This window comes from Erigeron canadensis, chromosome 6, assembly GCF_010389155.1.
Source record: "Erigeron canadensis isolate Cc75 chromosome 6, C_canadensis_v1, whole genome shotgun sequence".
In the NCBI taxonomy this organism is placed as follows: domain Eukaryota; kingdom Viridiplantae; phylum Streptophyta; class Magnoliopsida; order Asterales; family Asteraceae; genus Erigeron; species Erigeron canadensis.
This window is the reverse complement of record NC_057766.1, coordinates 39310368-39330219: the sequence shown is the minus strand read 5'-3', so window position 1 is coordinate 39330219 and position 19852 is coordinate 39310368. Positions and strand designations below refer to the sequence as shown.

General features: G+C 31.9%; 1 protein-coding gene across 1 annotated transcript; it reads right to left on the bottom strand.

Annotated features, from left to right (window-relative positions):
- Positions 1-6747: 6747 nt before the first annotated feature.
- LOC122604148 (auxin response factor 16-like) lies at positions 6748-10367 on the bottom strand. Its single transcript, XM_043777046.1, has 4 exons — positions 10210-10367; positions 8004-9069; positions 7124-7914; positions 6748-7041 (listed from the first exon to the last, which is right to left on the bottom strand). Exons 2-4 carry the CDS (start codon positions 9045-9047, stop codon positions 6972-6974), a joined length of 1905 nt encoding a protein of 634 aa, XP_043632981.1. The 5' UTR covers positions 9048-9069; positions 10210-10367; the 3' UTR covers positions 6748-6971.
- Between the last annotated feature and the right edge of the window lie 9485 nt (positions 10368-19852).

Here is a 19852-nt window from a genome sequence, read left to right as displayed (position 1 = left end):
CTTGTTTTTTCAAACTCAGTTTACCTTCAATTGTCGATGCTCTTCCATACTTAAATTTAAGTAACGGTTGTGTGGCATTGAGTGGTAACATTGAGCCTAAAGTTGAATAGGTAACTTGTGTTTTAGAATTTGTTGTAACTCGATTATAGTCTTGCATTTCTTATGTTGTATATGTACTCTACTAAATTAAAGTAAATGCTTCAAAAACCCAAACGTGGACCACCTGGGCTGGTCTCCTCCAATAGTAGATACAACACCACAGTGGCAGTGTCTGCTGCAGAAGTGTCGTGCTTTAGAAGTCAAAAGGTAGTTACTAGCGGTAGTATCTGTAAGTATGTCGTTACAGACATAGTAAAAAACAAAAAATATTTTTTTGATGGATACGCATCTTTCCTTGCTCTTTTTAGCATTCAAACCATTTGATGGAGTAAGTGAATGGTTTCCAAATGCACTGCCATCTATTTAAGATGCTCAATTAATACTTTTATACTCTATGACCAGTAGATTTTAGTTTCGGTATTGTTTTGCGATAACCTTGAGGTCGTGGGGGTTGCGCGGCGATCTTAGGCTCATAACGCCTCCATGACTTTTATGACTGCCAAGTATGTGTTCTGTATTGTTTGGTGTCATGTTTGCGATGTTCAATTATGTTCCATTGTTTGGTTCTTTTCTTGTCTATATAATGTTCATTTAGTTGCTGTTAAAAGTCATGTCTGGACATGATTGTGCAGGTCATGTTTAAATATCTGTATTCTTGCTATTGTAGGTAATGTTTACACGAGGAAACTTGAATTCTCCATAGTATCAACCATAGAAGTCTATGACAACATAAATAGAGTCAGTAACTCGGCTAACCACCACTAACGTTCAAGGGTAAAGCAAAAGGGCAGAGGCTTTAGTCCTCCAAGTTTTATAACCAATTTTGGGTGTATATGAATTGGATATGGGATAAATGAAAAGTACATTATGCTTTATAATGGTAAGAAGTACCAAATTATGTGTTAACTAATATGCGAACATGTTCATTTACTTCGGGATATTCGTATAGAAATTATAGTATGTAATTTTAAGGTCCACATATATAGGCATATAGCATATACCTGATTAAGTAGGGCTCATTACAATGCCTTCTATAAATTGAGCTGCCCATGAGTTGCAGACTAGCAGACCAGCTCCTTGATATTTTTTTGAAGAGGTCGTGCCTAACACTACATGTTGCAAGTCACCAGGGATGTCGAAGTGAAAGGGTATGCAAGACCAAGGTAGGAATCAAATAGGCGAGGTTTTTAATATTGAGATTTTATTCATTATCGTTTTGTCTCTTACACATCAGAATTGTAAAATAAAAAAATCCACAGACTTGTTCAAAGGAGTAAGCCTAGTGGTAAGGGAAATACTTAGTGACCTTAAAGTCTAAGGTTAGATCCCGCTTGACACAAAAATAAATTTCTTTAAGGTATCCGTTTGCAATGAAGCCTAGATCCACATGTGAACCTCTAAAGATCCTTCCGGATGCCCATATCATGTGAGCATTAGGATGGAGGTATTGTAATGGCCTCATATGGCTCATACGGGGTGAATCGATGAATATCTAATTATGATAGCGGGACTAGAGTTCTTCCATTACTTTTTTTTTTGGTTTTTTGGTTTTTGTTTTTTTCCATATATGTAGTTCAAGTTCAACCATCTCATCCTGGCCATTACCCTTTTCTTTTTCTTTTTTTTTTTTTCACATTACCACGTAACTAAGCAGTCCAACTTTAATTTCAGCCCAATGCTTTTTCGAACAGCCCATGCCTTGCATTGTCATTTTTGGGCCTTTCATAGTTGTCCACTTGTCCTATTTTTATACCAACGCTTTTAGGCTTTTACAGTGTACAACAACAAATAAAAACGATGCTTAATACCATCATAAGTGAGACTCTATCCGACACTACCTCTTGTAAAAACTGGCTTTCAACAAAACTTTTCAACTATCAAAAGTAAAGTACTAATGTGATCACAAAATAAAAATGTCATGGGCATTTTCATTGGTTTGACAGTTTTGGTGAGTTACATTTTAATTTTTAGAGTTACATGTCATATCTTGTACCGTTCATGACATTATGTTCTAACTCAACGTGAATAACCTAGTTGTCTCAATTTTATGACGATAGTTTAGTGCTAAAAGGCAGGCAACAATTTTTTTTTTTAAAGAAAAAGCAGAGGTTCAAATCCAGCAACATCTCTTTAACTATAATATTACATGATTTTTTTTAATTTTTTTTTCGTATTGACTGAAACCGAACGGTGAAGGTAAATAATTCAGTTATCTATATTGAATAACCTTTTTATAGTATTTATATATAGTTTTAGAACACCTAGGAGATGTTAATGTGAAAGACATTAGACATGTACACCCATGCATATTTAGAAGGGTGAGTTACACCTAGGAGATATATATGGAAAGCTTTGGTTTTCAAAACAAAAGCATTGGATGCTTGTCACTTTACACAGAAATTTGTGTTTTTCCCCAACTATTTCATCTAACTTGCCGTTGAGAAGTCTATATTTGGCTATGAATATTAAAAAAAGTTTTCATGGCACGTAATAACAATCATAACATTATTATTATGTTTTTTTTTATCAAAACTTTCTTAAATACAAAAGGTGAATTTTTAAAAGTTGTACGAGAGCAAGTACCCATGCGTTGCGGCGGTGAGCTGGTGATGGTGATAGGTCATAGGAGATGATATGTCATAGAGTGTCATAACCTATCTTAGTCGTATGGGCTCCGACCTCAGATTTAAAAATTTGTCGAAAGTATATCGAATGACATCTCTAATGAAAGAGCATGAAATTTTAAGAACACCCATATAATTTTTATAATTTATCGATATACGGTTTTTGAGATAAAAGATTTTGAAAGAATTAGAGGAATCAAATGATTTATGGAGGAGAGAAAGTTGTAGGCATTGATGTATGGTACATTATGTATTATCATGTGTACATTGTTGAAATTGAAAGTTGAAACCCTATTTGCTTTATAATATAGTATAGATCATGCGATGACAAGTCATTTTTAACTCATTGTAACGTCCTAACTCCTAACAGGACTTGTCCATGCGTTACAACCATTTTCATGGTCATATCAAGATGATGTTTAGAGCATGATTCAAACTTAAACTTTTTGTGAAGAAATAAAACTCTTTTATCACTAGACCAATCACTGATGGTTATATATAGTTATAAATCATAAACAATGATTTTATTTATCTAATATATTATTAGATGATTATTGTTATATTACTTATATTTTCTGTCTTTTACATCATCTTTTTTGACTATCTGTTATATAGAAACAATGATGCCTTCATACCCATTTTGCCTTTCATTTTGACACGTGTTACAATACAAATGGTTAAAATGATACACAAGGATAAGTTATAAGAACAATTATAATATCTCTTGTTGAACTAAAACAACTTTACAACTTCATATAAACATATTTTGTGGAGTATAAAGTTGTTTTCGTCATAAACAATAACTAGTAATACTATACTAATACGCTAAGGCTATCTCCAATGTTAAGTACGTTCTTAGGTGTCCTTGAGTTGCCACATCATATCCTTATAAATCCTTCAAATTCTATAATTTTATCTCCAACCATACAAACATCCTTACATATCATTTTACCTCTAACTAAAAACAAAAGTTTATTAGGTAAATAAAAGCATGCCTTTAAGTGAGGGCATTCTTAAAAAAAAATTTAGTTTTGGACAAGATTCAACGACAAAGGATATTTAAGGACGCCTAAGGGCACCCCCATTGGAGATAGCCTAATATAATAAGTAAGATCAATGAAAAAATGATCCGTACTGCAGACTTTACCTAAACTTAGATAATGCCACATTGAAAAAAAGTTACATATTACACCTTTGAATTTGATAAACATAAATACCCTTGAATTTTTATAAACCCCTCCAAAATTTTACATAATCCTCCCTCTGCTTTACATAAGATAGCTATTGTATGTTTTACCTAACCTTTTCCCAAGATTAATATATTAACATGTATTGTTTTTTACTAATGAAATAGTAAAAAAAAAACAAGAAAAAGAGGAAAACATGGATAGAGAGTTTCTAGGGTTGACTCTCTGACTTTGTAACAGAGTTGGTGATCAAGACATTTCACTTGGGATCTTGGGCCTATGGATTTGTAATCTACTAATCTGTTGTATTGGATTCTCTTTTACCATTTTTCATATATTATATTGTTAATTAAATATCATGAAGTGTGGGAATTATATTGAAATTATAGGATAAATGTTTTTCTTAATATAAAAATTAAATATTGAAATTATTTACAAACTCTTTTGTAGACTATATGTTTGTTTAAGTATGAAACAAGTATATACTCTTATTAAGAAAAAAAAACTTACAATGATCTTTATACACATTATTCAAATAAGGTGAAATACATAAGATTATACATTTTCTTTATAGTAGAATAGCAAAACTTTGAACCTAACTATTTTCCAGTGAAAAATCTATCTTATAGTAATACAGTAGTAGTCATATAAAATAAAGATTTTCGTAAGACAATAAACAAATGTCATTACTTGTACATCTAAAATTTTAATCTGTATTTTGACCGCACGTGAGCAAGCTGTCTATTTCATCAAAACGATGCTAATCTTCTAGTCCTACCTCAAACTTTGGGATTACTACTTTTTCAGCCCCTAATAAATGTTTATTTTTATTTTTTTTGAAAAGTAGGGAATGGATTGGATCCTATCCAAATGGCAACACGGAATTCATGATAATCACCTAGAGACAACATTCAATTACTTATGCGGTATCTTATTAGATTTGCTTTTTTACATTAAGCTGTCGTAGCTTTGATATCTAAACTACACATACATAATACTGTAGTCGATTGGTAAAAATTTACAATATAGAAGTAAAAGTCACAAATTTAAATCTCATGTCTTTTTAATCATATGACATACATCTTTCCTATTCATGGGAAGACAAAATAACTAAAATATTAGAGAATATGTTAATTTTTTATAAAATTACATACGTACAAGGAAGTGTAAATGAGTTGGAACTCTCTATCTGTACTTTTTTTTTTTACCCAGAATATATACTGCATAGTTATCATGTCTGGTGACTCACCATTCTCATTAATGGATGAAGAAAATTTAAACATGTAATTTACGGTTTTTATCAATAGTCCCATATAGTCACATCACTCACATGATGATGATACTAGTTTATATCTGATCAATTGCTATACGTATAAAGTTTTCATTGTTTCCCAGGATTTTTTTTCTTTCAAACATGACTTAGCTTTCATACACAGCTAAGAATATACATATATGGAAATTTATATATAGTATAGTATTGTTTGGAAACATTACATGGAGTAGTAGGTATGGTCTTTGACACACAAAAAAGGTTGGGATTCTTTAGGTGACATACCTCCCACACTTCAATATGGTTTGTGGGAAATAGATGCAAAACTTCTATAACTTCTTTGACCAAAAACCCCTTAATTTCAGGGCCCTCAACTTTTTTATATTTTACTCTCAAATCCCTATAAATTTGGCTTTCCATCATTTGCGCCCTTCATTTTGCTTAATCGGGATTAACAATACACATTTTTGTGCTCTGTGACTACCCCTTCTTTAACGCCTTCAATTTATGAATATTGTTAAATTCAATAATTAATGATCTCGTACTTTCCCAAAACCTTATATTTGACATTTCAAAAGACAATAAGTTCGCTAAATCTTTCACATTTTGTCTTTTTTTACGTAATTATTCCTAAATCTTGAGTTGATTTCTTGGAGTAAACATGCAAATTAGAAATTCAAACTCCTACGTAACATTTTCTTTTTAACCTAGATATCAGATTTTCATTACGTGCCAACTAATGCCGGGACGACCATATCTCCGGATGGGTGACCTCCGTGGCTATAGTGGTATATATTTTCTTTGCTCATAGGATTTGCTAGTGTAACATCTTAAAAGCAAAAATAACAACACTTGATCGATAGATCAGGGGTATCTTAATTGGAGTTGGGCAGTGACCAGAGGTTGGAGCTTGGGGTTGAAGAGGTTTTTATATATCTCTTTGTAAAAGTTTTAATTTAGAGACTTTTTAAGGGCTTTTAGAAGCTTTTTGGATATAGGACTTTTTTGTATCTTCAAAATTTGTGATGTATGACGCAATCTTTTCTTTCTTTTTTTTTTTGTAAAATAGTTTTAATGGTATGTAAATCGATTTCTTACAAATTAGAGTTTTAAAAAGTCTTTTCATTAGTATACAATGGTCATTCAAATGTTTCTAATTTGGAAACAATGCTTAATGACACATAGAATTGTTATTTGGGTTTTGCTAAATGCAGTCCTAAGGTACATTAAATAATTATGCACTTAACATAAAATTCAGAGGTAAGATTTTATACACGTTAAATGCAACCCTAAAGTTTGCGTTTAACATTTTCCTTGTTATTTACATGTTTCTAACTTTAGAACATGCAGTTTCAGATGGTTATTCGGTAAATGTTTGTAACCGAACTTTTTGTTTGATGTATATGTTATCTTAATCAAACTACTCTAATGAATTTTCAAATTTTGTTGTCAATAAGTTTGTTTATACGTTCTAACATAAGTTTTGAACTATATTAGTCTTTAAAGAAGCACAAAAGTGCAGCAAAAGAACATATGCAAGAGCACCAGTAGCAATAAGTCACAACCATTACGTACAAAAGCCAAGTATTTTATAACCAAAAATAATAATATAATTGGTCAAATATGCAATTTTTAACAAAGTGATTACTACAGAAAACTTAGGCTAAACCGGCTCAAAAATCAGTCGATGGGACTCCTACTACAGACTACTAGAACGTAAAGACACGAAAAGTCGCTAGAATATGAATCAACGACGACTATACATTTTACACGAACCTCCTAATCCGTTGTTTAAGCCCTTACATTGTCACTGCCCGAATCAATCACAATGGTTAGCCTTTGTGCTGTCTTTGAGAACTCACTGCAACATTAAGAAAAGGTTGTTAGTGACACCAAATGTAGATGTTATGATTCAAATTGTACAGTATGATCAAGCAAAATACCTGAAGGGTTCATCTCTTGTATGTTTTAGTGAACCAGATGTGGTACGGTAAATCAAGTTGTTAAGCATTACAGATTTCTCTACACTGAACATGTCGGCGAGCTTTCTGTCCAAATCTTCATATGAACGAAAAGCAGCCAGGTCTAAAGTCCGACCCACATCTTCTGACTCCATGAAAATCTTGCAATGGCCCGTCTTGAGACCAAACTCAGACCTTTGGTCCTTGCGCCATGGGCCCGCTTCATCTGATGAGCTCTCGACTTGGCCATTCTGAACGAAGACTGAACTATCGGATTGGTTAGCCACTGTCTCACCAGAACTACTGTCCGAGAGCTGTTGTTCTGTAAAAATTGGTTGACCAAACAACACAAAGTTTGGTTTTTTTTCATCTCTTGAGCTTGATTTCGAGTTATCACTGTTGTTCCCTATCGTTAGCAAACAAGAAACGTTTTCTTCAGTTTCTTGGACTGTTTCCATAAATCTTGGGGGAATTCTTGGTGACCCAAATGGAAAAGATTGGATCTTGCTTAGGTACTGATGATGTTGAAGAAGATGGTGATCAAATCCAAATTGCGGATTTTGCCTGGCTCCCTGGATGCTTGCAGGAATTTGGTTTGTGACAAATGATGGGATTGAAAGAAGAGGAAAATCGGGTGGTTGAGGGATCCGAAGCTTCTTTCTTGGAGGCGAAAATGGTGAAAGATGAATTGATGGCATATTCGACACCAATTCAACTAACCACGGGTTAACTCGTTTCACATTTTGTAGCAAATCAGGTTCATCCCACGCTACCTGAAACCGAAACCAAATCAAATTAACAAAATTCCAAGGAACTGTTACTAACACTTTAACTTTTTTAGAAAATTATTAATAGATTGTACCTGAAGTAGCCTCCATGGTGAATTAGGCCAACGGATTTGATCATCAACGTCAACTGAAGAAATCGTGCCCATAAACCAACTTATCCGCGACGAATCTTCTGTCTCAAACGCCATCTTAAACCTCATCCCTGGACACCATTGGATCCGCATTGCAGCCTTTACAGTCGAGGCTTTAACACAAAACTCCGGTGTGCTAGCTCGAGGGTAATACACCACCTCAAACAGCCGTCCTGTAGCCGCTAGTTTTGCAGCTTCAATCACCGAATCTGCAGTTACTTTCCCCGAACCCCCAACTCCAGCAATTGCAGTATTCCACCCAGAAGAATTCCCATCAAGAAATCCCCTTCCGGTCCCCCTCTTGGCCCTCCGAATACCTACACAAAGATCCCCATTATCCGCCCTCAAGAACACAATCGAGTCACCAGCTACAAGCTTCTTTTGGTTAACAAAGTTGCTCCAACCGGTTGTCAAAAGATGCCTGCGAGGCGTCCCTCGATATATATGCCTAAATTTCCATAACTTCCCATGAACATCTTTTGCCAAAATGGTTTGCACTGGTGGTTCAGCAGTGTAATCCAATCTTGGAAAGATAGTTTCAGCACAATATCTTGGAACTGAAAACCCACCCCCATTATTAGCATCAGACTGAGTCAATGTCTTTGCGAATGAAGCCGGTTTATCTTGGTTTTCACTCTTGTTATTATGATCAAATCCTAAAAAACCATCATTATCAAAATCACAATCTTTGTGATTTCTTAAAGGGGTTAGTCTTATTCTTGCATAAACTTCATCTGTGTCGGAATCCGCCATGAAATTCACGGCGGATACCCCGCAAAGAATGTAAGGAGGGATTCTTGGAAGGTCTCGAAAACCGCCATCCCTTCCTGCAGCATGTTCGGCATGACCTTGAGGAAAATAAAATATTTTAGAGTTTACTTCAGGCATTTGTACCATACCACCTGCACAAGCATGCCATAACTGCCCATCCAAGCTTTTATCCATTTCATTCATTGGTTTAATCATATGATCCATTATATTAATCATTCTGAAATCAGAATCCTGATTCCTGTGAAACCATAGATAACAAAAGCCCATAAATTTCTTGAAAAGCCCATGTATATAACCATAAAAAATTAAATTGATTAAACAGTTCATAAACTAATTTATTTGTTAATAATTTCTGACACAAAACATAAACTGATAAATATCTAATCACATAAATCAATTAATTAAACTAAATTAATAAATCAGATCATAGCAATTCATGACAAAATCTAGAAACTTTCTATAAACTTCAAGAACTAATCTTTTTTGCTTATAATCCCTGTAAAACCACACACACACACACACACCCTCCAAGGTGGCCTCTAAAAAATTCTGAACATTCACACAAAATTTTGACTTATTTCAACAAATGATCCTTTTCTAAATGAATTAGAGCAAAAACCACACAAATCAAAAACCAAGTAAAAATCTTCTAAAATCCATGTATACAATCACATAAAGCAACAAAATTTATGTACAATTCATAACATTATTTCAACAAATGATCTTTTTTCCTAATAAATTAGAGCAAAAACCACACAAATCAAAAGCCAAGTAAAAATCTTTTAAAATCCATGTATATAATCACATAAAGCAACAAAATTTATGTACAATTCATAACATTATTTCAACAAATGATCTTTTTTCCTAATGAATTAGAGCAAAAACCACACAAATCAAAAACCAAGTAAAAATCTTTTAAAATCCATGTAACATAAAGCAACAAAATTTCTGTACAAAGTACAATTCATAACATTCATATAACAAGCTATTTCATTTTATTTATGTTAATAAATTATATATAAAGCCACAAAAACAAAAACCCATAAAAATTATGAAAATCCCATGTGAATAATCACGTACAGCAATTAACAACAATTCACAAAATGATGACTTCAAGTACTCACAATATGTATAGTAAAAAGAAGCTCAAAAAAAGTATATAAAGAAAAAGGCTTTTTGTTTCCTTGTATGTATAGTAAAAAGAAAGAAAGTAACCCAGATCAATAAAAACAGAAATTAAAAAGTTGTTTTGTTTATTAAGTCAGAGTAGACATAAAAAGTGTAGTGGAAGAATTTAAGCAGAAAACAGAGAGTGACAATACACAAATTAAAACAGAGGGAGGAAAAAAAAAAAAAACATACAGTAACAGTGACTGACCTGAAAAGTGCTTGTTGTTGCCGACCAGACGATAAAAACACAAGAGACAAATTATAAATTCTGTATCTATTTTTATTTGTTCTAGTGAGTGAGTGAGTGAGAGAGAGAAAAAGAAAAAAATAAAACAAGGAAAAGAAAAAATTGGTTGTGATGTTAAAACTAACTTTAGAAATGAGGGAAAGAAAAAGAGAGTGTGTTTGTTATTATATAGATATATAGATATATATTCACCAAATTTGATTGACCCACCACCCCCAAGTATTTTGGTACAGACTATCTATTTCTACTACTCGTCTACTCATATACTATAAAGTATTGTTAATACCCCCTCAAGTGTTTCATAGATGCTTTTATAGTCCCTAACTGAAATCCACATTTTATCCATTTATTGACCGATAGTGAAGTAGTTAAAATCTTCTCTTCTCTTCTTTTTTTATTTTAATTTCAACATTTTGTACGGATAAAGCTGTTAAGTACGACGTATTTTTAGGTTGATTTTTCTTTTCAGACCTTTTCGGTTTTAATAATTTTACCCATTTTCGTGTTACGTCCCATGATTATGTAAATTAGCAGGACATGATAAGTAAAAATATGATATGATTATTATTTATTTATTAGTAATGGCAGATTATCATGTTACGATTGTTTCAATTATAATAAGTATATGTTTAAATAGAGCTGAAATTCTTGTTTTTAACACTGTAGCTATCATTAGTGTAAAAAACCATGCTCATAACACCTTTTATTGTTGTTTATACAAGTATTTCTAACAAAAGACATGTTGACATTGTAACTCTTGCTTTATTCAAATCAATATCCCTAATTCTATGGAATGTATACGTTTCTCTAGTATTTGATAATCGAAATTCTGGTTATCCAATTGAAAAGTACATATATGGTACGAAAATTGAGTGATAAGTGAAACAACTTTTGACTAAATAATAATACGTTCGAATTTATTTTTTAGACACTATACGACATTAACTTTTATTGGAAAAAACCATAGAAGACCCAACTAGGCAGAGGCGGTACCAGAAAAAAATCTCAGAGGGGGCAAAATTAAAAAATTCATGAAATATAAATTTAGAAGGGGGCAAAATGTTAAAAACCTATAGTAAAATTTTTAAAATCTATGAAAAATTAAAAAATACATAACAAAATCTAAATTTGGAAAGGGGCATTAGCCCCCCTTGCCCCCTACTAGGCACGCCTCTGCAACTAGGGATAGACATGAGACTGATCCCGTATTAACGATGTCGATACTAAATTTTCTCTAAAATTTGGTACCGGTAGCGGTCTCATTTCTATCATTTTCCTTTTCCATACACCAATAAAAAAGTATCTGTCTCTGTCTGAATTCTCATTTGGTACCATTACCTGGTACCGGAATCGGGACGGAATTAGGATGAGATTAGGACTAGAAAAAAATATGCTCATCTTTATAACCAACCATGTTTTAAATCCCGGTGTGTAGATAACCTCATGTCTCCACACCAATCGTTGATCTAGACTTTATTGTTTAATCTGTTCTAATTAAAAAGGTTCACAACTTTTGGTTATCTAAATGAGAAGTACATGGACGGTACAAAAATTGATATCAATGTATGTATGTTTTTTTTTAATGTATGTTAAATTTAAGTCTAAAAGTTAGCATACATACATTTACAAAAAGTTCTCACTCTTCTTCCGACTTGACTAGTCAAGTTAGAGGAACTTGAAGGAATCTCATTCCTTTTTTCACATGCTTACTTCATCCATAAACTTATTGAATCTATTGCCACTTTTGATAAGCGTACTCTGTTTCTTTAGTGAAAAAAGTCATGACCGTAGATATTTTTATGATTTTTTACATTTGAGGCGATTATTTAGTCTAATTTCCATTAATCATCACCCAATTTTCGTACCAAGTTAAATTAAAGGTATGGTTTGTAGACAGGAAATGATAAATACTCATAAAGAAATAGCGTAAAATTTTTTCTAACTAAAAAATGATAACACGTGTAAATCATATATAAAATTAAGAAATATATTTAGTGAAGTTCACATCTTATTTAGGATGATTTTTGACTAATATTTAGGATGATATATTATATTCCATTGTAAATATAGTAATAAATCCTATGTTTCACTTCGAACAAATAGTAATAAATCCTATGTTTCACTTCGAACAAATCTTCGAAGCTTCTCCTACTCTCATTGTCCGGCACGTGTCCACCAGCGTGTTCAAAATGTAGAAATACATATGTTATGTCCACCCGACCACTCATTAGTTCGTATTGTCATTCTCACAAGTAGATTAATTCCCATATCATATCATATCATTCGTTCATATATTTTGCTCATTACCAACAATTATAACATATTTCTCTTTTTGATAAACACTCAGATTGTTATATACATACACACACCCAAACGTCATCCATTCTGATCTTTTTCCACAAACATCTATAGATTAAATATTTTATAAGTAAAATAGCTATAAATGAGGGCGAAATGTCTATGCATAATGCATTATTGGGTTTTATTCTTTGTAATAAAGAAGGTTACCAATGCAATGTGACACGCTGACTTGTAGTGGTGATGATGATGGTGATGACGACGTTGTCTAGTGTATGTAATTGACATAAATGTATTTTTAGTAAAAGAGTAGCAGAGCTACTTTAGAAAAATAACGAACTCGTGATGTAAATTAAAGCTAAAAATGTTATTATCACATATCCAAATTTATGATTTTTTACAAGGTCCTGGAATTATACAAAGTAGTATAGATAATATATTTGATTATTTTTTTTTTTTTAATTTTTAAATATATATATATATATATAATATATATATATATATATATATATATATATATATATATATGATTATTAAATAAAATCCCTGTCGAAATAGACCAAAATATAACATAACACGAGAAAGCAATTTTTTACTTAGTTTGATGTCGCATAGCAATATAAGAGATATGATAATTATTTGAACTATATAGAGGCAAATAAAAAAAAAAACATAGCCCATAAGAAAAAGTCAAACAAAAAAAAAAGATGGAATAAAACATAAAAGAAAAAACAGTAAAACATATGTGAATATATGTGAATGTTGAGACTTGAGTTGGCATATGGTATTCCAAACTATTAATTTTAGATGGTTAAAATATTTATCAAACACAAACACATATGAAAAAAATAAAATTTTGAATAGACTATAATTTAACGATATGTAAAATTAAGGCTAGTTATTTTGTTTTTTTTTAAAGGGAATGATATCCAACTTTACAATTCACATAGCTGTCTTGTATACCGAAGCGTGTGGACAAGATCCTTGTCAAAGAAAAATAAAGTGTATTGTTATTAAGCAGACAACTAAAAAAGTAGTCTAATTATTTAACTAGTAGGAAGAGTGGAAAAACAGGGAATTTAATGAAAGGTTAATTATTAATAAAAAAATGGGGATCACGAGAGAAGCGAGATTTAGGAGTAATTGACTTTTTAATATATATTATAGGGATGAAATGGAATAGGGTGGAGTCATGTCTTAGACCCGACTCTTGCGCCTAGTTGTTGACTAACCCTCCCATCTTTTTCGTGTTTTTCTGGTTATATACTATAATTCCATCTTTATAAGCTATTGGGTTTGTGGAAAATGCAAGTTTTTAAACCGTTCAGTCTGATAGGTCAAGGAATCTGGTTTGATAGGTTCTGGTTAGATAACGGATTGTGAATCGGATGAACCGGACGGTCAAACCAGAACCAAACCTATATTCGACCAGTTTTGAACCGACAATGTTGGTTAAGCCACCTAAAAACTGTCAGATTTTCGCCGAATCCTTTGCTATAAAGTTAGTGACAGCTAGTGGTGGTTGACATTGTGGGTATGGATGGATTTATATGATTATATCAAGATTCGAACTAATGTGTTATTTTTCGAAAATGTTAAAACTTTAAAGGTTGTTATTAATATTTTATTACATACATGAACAATAATACTATATACTCACAAAAATCATCTTGACTTTTCGTATTTAATTCAAGAAAACCCAATATATACTTATAAAGATACTTATAAAAACAACAATTTAGTTGTTATTGCATTGAATATTTTTTTTATTTGTTATAATGATAATTAATTAGTACGTACTAGTAATTGGTAATATTAAAATAAAATATACAAGGATGTAAAATCAATAGATAATACAAACTATACGGCTGCCGATTAAACTTTAAGCATGTAAACAAAATTATTGTCCAATGATACCTTTAACTTTTAATCAAATATTTTAGTCCTAACTTAACATTATTATAATATGGTTTTACTTGTTTTTATTTTTTGCTTGTAATTTGCCGACCAGTGTATGTTGTTTTGCAACTTTAATTTCACATTTTCACTTTCATAAGCTTTTTTTTTCTTTTCCTATGAAAAACCAAAATCTATCTCACGTCTAGTCCTAAACTACATAAATGCTTAAGATGCAATAAGAAACTTAAAAAAAAAAACCTCAACAATTCATCAGCACAAATATAAAGAGTATGACTCGAATCCAGATAGATAAACTACATGAATGCTTAAGATGCAATAAGAAACTTAAAAAAAACCCTCAACAATTCATCATCACAAATATAAAGAGTATGACTCGAATCCAGATAGATACTTTTAAGGACAAAGATATTACCAATGAACTACCAACCTCATTAGTCATGAAAATTTAAGTTTAAGATTTAATTAACTGCTAAAACATAAAATTTTTTTTCCAATGTTATACTTTATTGTATAACTTAGAAGGTAATTATGTTTGTTATGTAATACTTGTGTCCATTGACATAACATATGAACTCCATAACATCGAAGGACTAGAGACAAAGTTTTTTTTTCCCTGAATATTCAGGCGGTATACGATATTTGAAAACCCTTACTGTATAATGGTGAAGCCTATCACGTATCCTATAGAACGAAAAATTGACTACTGTATGTGTTGTTACAAGTATTCGAACGGAAAAATCCCAATGTTTATCATTCATAAAGATTGAACTCAAGACCTTGAGGTTAAAAGATGTCCAGTTTATTCCAAGTAAAACAATTTTTTATATAGATTCTCATTTAAGAAGATTAACTTAATATGATTTTATTCACTGGATCCCTCCCAATCAATCAATCAGCCCTTTTTAATATGAATTTCTAGTCTCATATATTGCTGATAACAATATGCTTATTATTTAGGAATAATATATAACAAGTGAAAAAATTTTGTATGTGTAATTTATATATCTATTAATCATGTATGTAATTGCATCAACAGTTGTCGAAATTGTTGTACTAAATTCTCAATGTATATTAATAATCGAGAAACTAAACTGAATTTAATTCAAACTAAGTTAATATGAACATTCAATCGAATGACATGTGATGTTTTATGTCAATTCTTATAAATGCATACGCGTATTATCAATGTGTACGTTTTTGCTTTTGAGATGAAAAGGATGTCATGATAAAACGAATCTTTTAATCCATGATTGATTGTCTAATAAAATAATGATTATTTCGATCGCTGTGTGTTGATCTTACTTTAAGTTACTCCGTATTATACATACTACTCGTATTCAATCTGTTTTGCGTTGTAAGTCTTGCCACATACAAATACATAATAGGCAGATTGAAGACTTAAATTTATAAATTAAACGAGAGTCGTCGTCAAGTAGTTACTTTATAATCACACATCTCATCTCATCACTAGCTAGAACTAGAATATACAATATACAATCAATATTATAACAATGTGTGACAAAAAATTTTTAGAGCATAACCCAATGTTTTTAACTTATATTTTGGTGCAATTACCATCCAACAATTGTGGTGGAAAATGTCAACTATCTTCATTATTCATTACTCCTATATATTGTCTATCTATGTAAAGCATGTCTTAAAAGTTACTAGAATTTTAAAATTTTAGAGCTATGGCTATTTAAAATTGGTGTTACTTATTTATTTAGGAGACATTAATAATTCATATGATTTTAGAGCTATTGGTATTTAATTATTAATTAGAGATAATTATCTTTATACAATATATATTGTTGATTTATAGGTGAACTGAGGTTAAAATTTACGTATGACTTTGGAAGAACTAATTATTATTAACGTGAATATATACATGGACTTGAATCACTTGATCGATATGCATTATATATGGTACGTATATGCGTGTGTTTCAGGTATACATGACACGATTAGAATTTCTGAATATACTCAAAATAAGCTTTGAAAGGGACTGTTTAACAAGAATGTTGTTTACTTAACATCCATTTTGTTGGGTGTTTTCAACTAACTACTCCTCATATACGTCATCCCATTTTATAAAGAAAAAAAAAAGGTTTTATAATTCGGCAGAATTTTTAGTTGATACGTTTATAACAATCAAGACTATGTATATGTGACAGAAACACACACACACTTGGGAGAGGTAACACATCCCTTTCACAACCATATACCCAACTTCACCTAACCCAGTATTTTGTACTGTTATTTGAATTAAGTTATTAACAATTTAAAGAATATCATACGCCGTATATATATTCAAAGCATTTTCCAAAATTATTAATTAGATTATATTAACTTAGATGCATATCATTCAACCACATATATATGTTTTCTTTACGTAAAATGCCATATTTATTTTTGGGTAAAAAAATGCCATACATTATGGTAATTATATGCTGGTATGTGAAAGTTTTGTTCTTACATAATTTTTTTATTTTATACATTATTCTATTCGTGGAATTTTTTATGATATGACGTCCAAGCGACATGTTACGTGAAATATTTATTAGGTACCACAAAAACAATGTTACTTCCGGTCAAAACACATGCTTTTATATATGGCGAAGTCGATCACGAACTCAAAATAAAACTATATTTATTATACGAGTGATACAATACGTGTTTGTACAGCCGATTAGGTTAAAAGATTTGGGGTGTTTTGGTGAATTGATCGGCGATTCCCTGTTGGTAGGAGTTTGACTCCTTTGTACATCGGGTTTGATAGTATATTAGTTTTAGGTTTTTCCTTGTGAATCGTGAATGAATCCTCCTTTTAGGGTTTTTCTCCTTTTATAATGGTAATCGTGGGGAGTCAGTCTCCACCACGACTATTCTTTTCTAGCAACGCCTTCTTTTATTTAAGGAATTGATAGGATCGTATCTTTCTCATGTTTATCTTCTTTCACCCGAGGTATGTTATACCCAGGGTGGCTTCTTACTCTGCGGTCTACCTAGGGTAGTATTTGAGCCTAGGTGGTAGTGGGTACACCATCAATACGATATTGGAAAGAATATTTCAACTTTGTGACATTAATATGTGCAATATAATAATTAGTCCAAGCACCATGTTAAAATATCGAGGAGCGTAAGCCCACCAGGCTAAAAAAAGTCAAACCCCGACCAGGTAGTATTAGCGGCGACGTCGCCGCCGCTAATACTGCGGGCCCCCATGTCCTTAATGGTAAATCTGGCAGAGAAAATAGCGGGCCCCTGTCAGTGTCAGAATATTAGCGACAACGTCGCCGCAAATACCTTGGTCAGGTTGACTTTTACCTGGTGGTGTTATCCTGTATCTAAAATATAAATCGAAACACGAATGACTATATTTGTGATGTGAAAGCGTTCCGTATTATAGATAGTATGTTGAAGGTAGCATATGTCATTTCTATGACCTTGACCCTTTAGACAGAATAAAGTTGGTTATCCTTATGGTAATTAATGTGGTTGCCGTTCAAGGTCCATATTTTTCAGTCTTCACACCGTATTCACCTTTTCAAGTCATAAGAAATATATATAGTCATACAATTAAAGACGGAACCAGGATTTCATGTTAAAGGAGACTCAACTGTATTTCTTTCCTAATTGTTGTATACATTAAAATATGAAAGACATAACCATTTAATAAAATGTTAGTAAAATAGAATTTAATTGCGATGATTTATTTTTATGGACTATATGTAAAATCTTTACTTGAACTGCATGGCTAGAAATCAAACATTTATAGATTGGGGGTGACTTGCTTCAAAAATAACTTTGTATTAGTTGGCTATGAGTTAGCCTTGCAATAAAAAAAACATGAACGGTTGGAGGGAGCTAAGCACCCCCCAGTCCCCCTACTAGCTTCACCCCTGTATACAAACCCAAAAAAACATGTATAAATCATGAAGACTTGTAACTATTATATAATTGCTTTTAATTTTCATAGAACCATTGCCATTGATAGTTGAATACATGAATAAGGAAAAATATCCTAAAGATACGTTTAGGAAAATTCGATAAATGCTATTAAAAAAAGTTACATTTTAAATATCCCTCCAAGTTAGTAATTTCCTTTGTATATAATAGAAAATGTGATAAGTGATACGAGTATTTAATAGATAAATAAATACACTAGCAAAAAGTACTCATGCAACTTGTCGAGACATAGATAGTACAGTATAAAAAAGGAAACATGCGACATGTCTTTTTTGTAAAAAGCATATGGTGATAATTAAGTGGGTATTGATGGTGGTCACGTGATGGTTTCGCCACCGATGTAGGCGTCACCGATGGCCGTGCACGGCGGCATCGCCTATATATGTGTTTGGTGTTAAATGTCCTCGCTCCTCCCCCCATGGCCTTGGTCAACGTTATGTTAATATTTATTTATTTATTATTATTATATATAAATAAAGACAGATATAAGGTATGGTAATAATAAATGCATGTCATGTATCTATGTCTCATGGTCAATTTTATCATTTCACCTCCAAAAGTCAAATACTATCCGCTCATATTTGACTTTTTAACATGTTTTTATAGACAACTAGAAACAAACAACAAACAACAAACATACGTTTGTTTCATACTTAGCTAGATACATGTATCGATTGTATAATATATCCTCAAGATTATTTTGATTATCAAATTGTGTATTAATTAAATTAAACTTTCAAACTGATATTATATGGTACATGACTCATGAGGCTCTAGCTAAGTGATACATGTAAAAGTTTATTTTTTCTTCTTCTTTCCATTAACACATCATTCAAATAGTAACTTTCTAAATAACTTTATTGCTTATTTGTTGTCTTCTTGTCCTCAAGACAGACACAAAAGCTATTGTAATAAAGCCAGATATTGTCACACGTAGGGTAGTCATAAATTGATGCAATTACAATTTCATAAATTGACACTCAATATTGTGAAAGAGAATGGTGAGGTGCCAACAAATTAAAGTAGGTTAATTGGGGGTGAAGGATAAAGGAAACGAGAGGACTACCCCTAATCCAACCAAGCAGGGCTGGACCATGGTTCATTGAACAATGAACTCTAATAATTGATGACGCAAAATGTCAAGAAGTGTGGACCATGGGTCTAATGAATATGAGCCCATGCTAGGCCAACCTAGCCATGACCATACATACATACAGAGAGATATCCACCTCAACAAGACAAGACATATGCTCACTATCAATTCAATGAGGTCTTTTCATTTGTCGAATCTTAACTTTTGGGCTAACCATGTGTTTAAATTTCATTTTCAAGATGATATATAGCTTGTACACTATGCATCCAAAAGTTGTAATCTGCTTTATATTTTCGCTCCTCGAGAGTAAGTGAGCCAAAAAAA

Excerpts from the sequence above, each read along its gene's own strand:
- LOC122604148 (XM_043777046.1), bottom strand. The coding sequence starts at position 9,047 with ATGATTAATATAATGGATCATATGATTAAACCAATGAATGAAATGGAT. Across the intron at positions 7,915-8,003 it reads CACCATGGAGGCTACTTCAG|GTAGCGTGGGATGAACCTGA; the intron begins GTACAATCTATT and ends TTTCGGTTTCAG. Across the intron at positions 7,042-7,123 it reads ACAAGAGATGAACCCTTCAG|TGAGTTCTCAAAGACAGCAC; the intron begins GTATTTTGCTTG and ends TTAATGTTGCAG.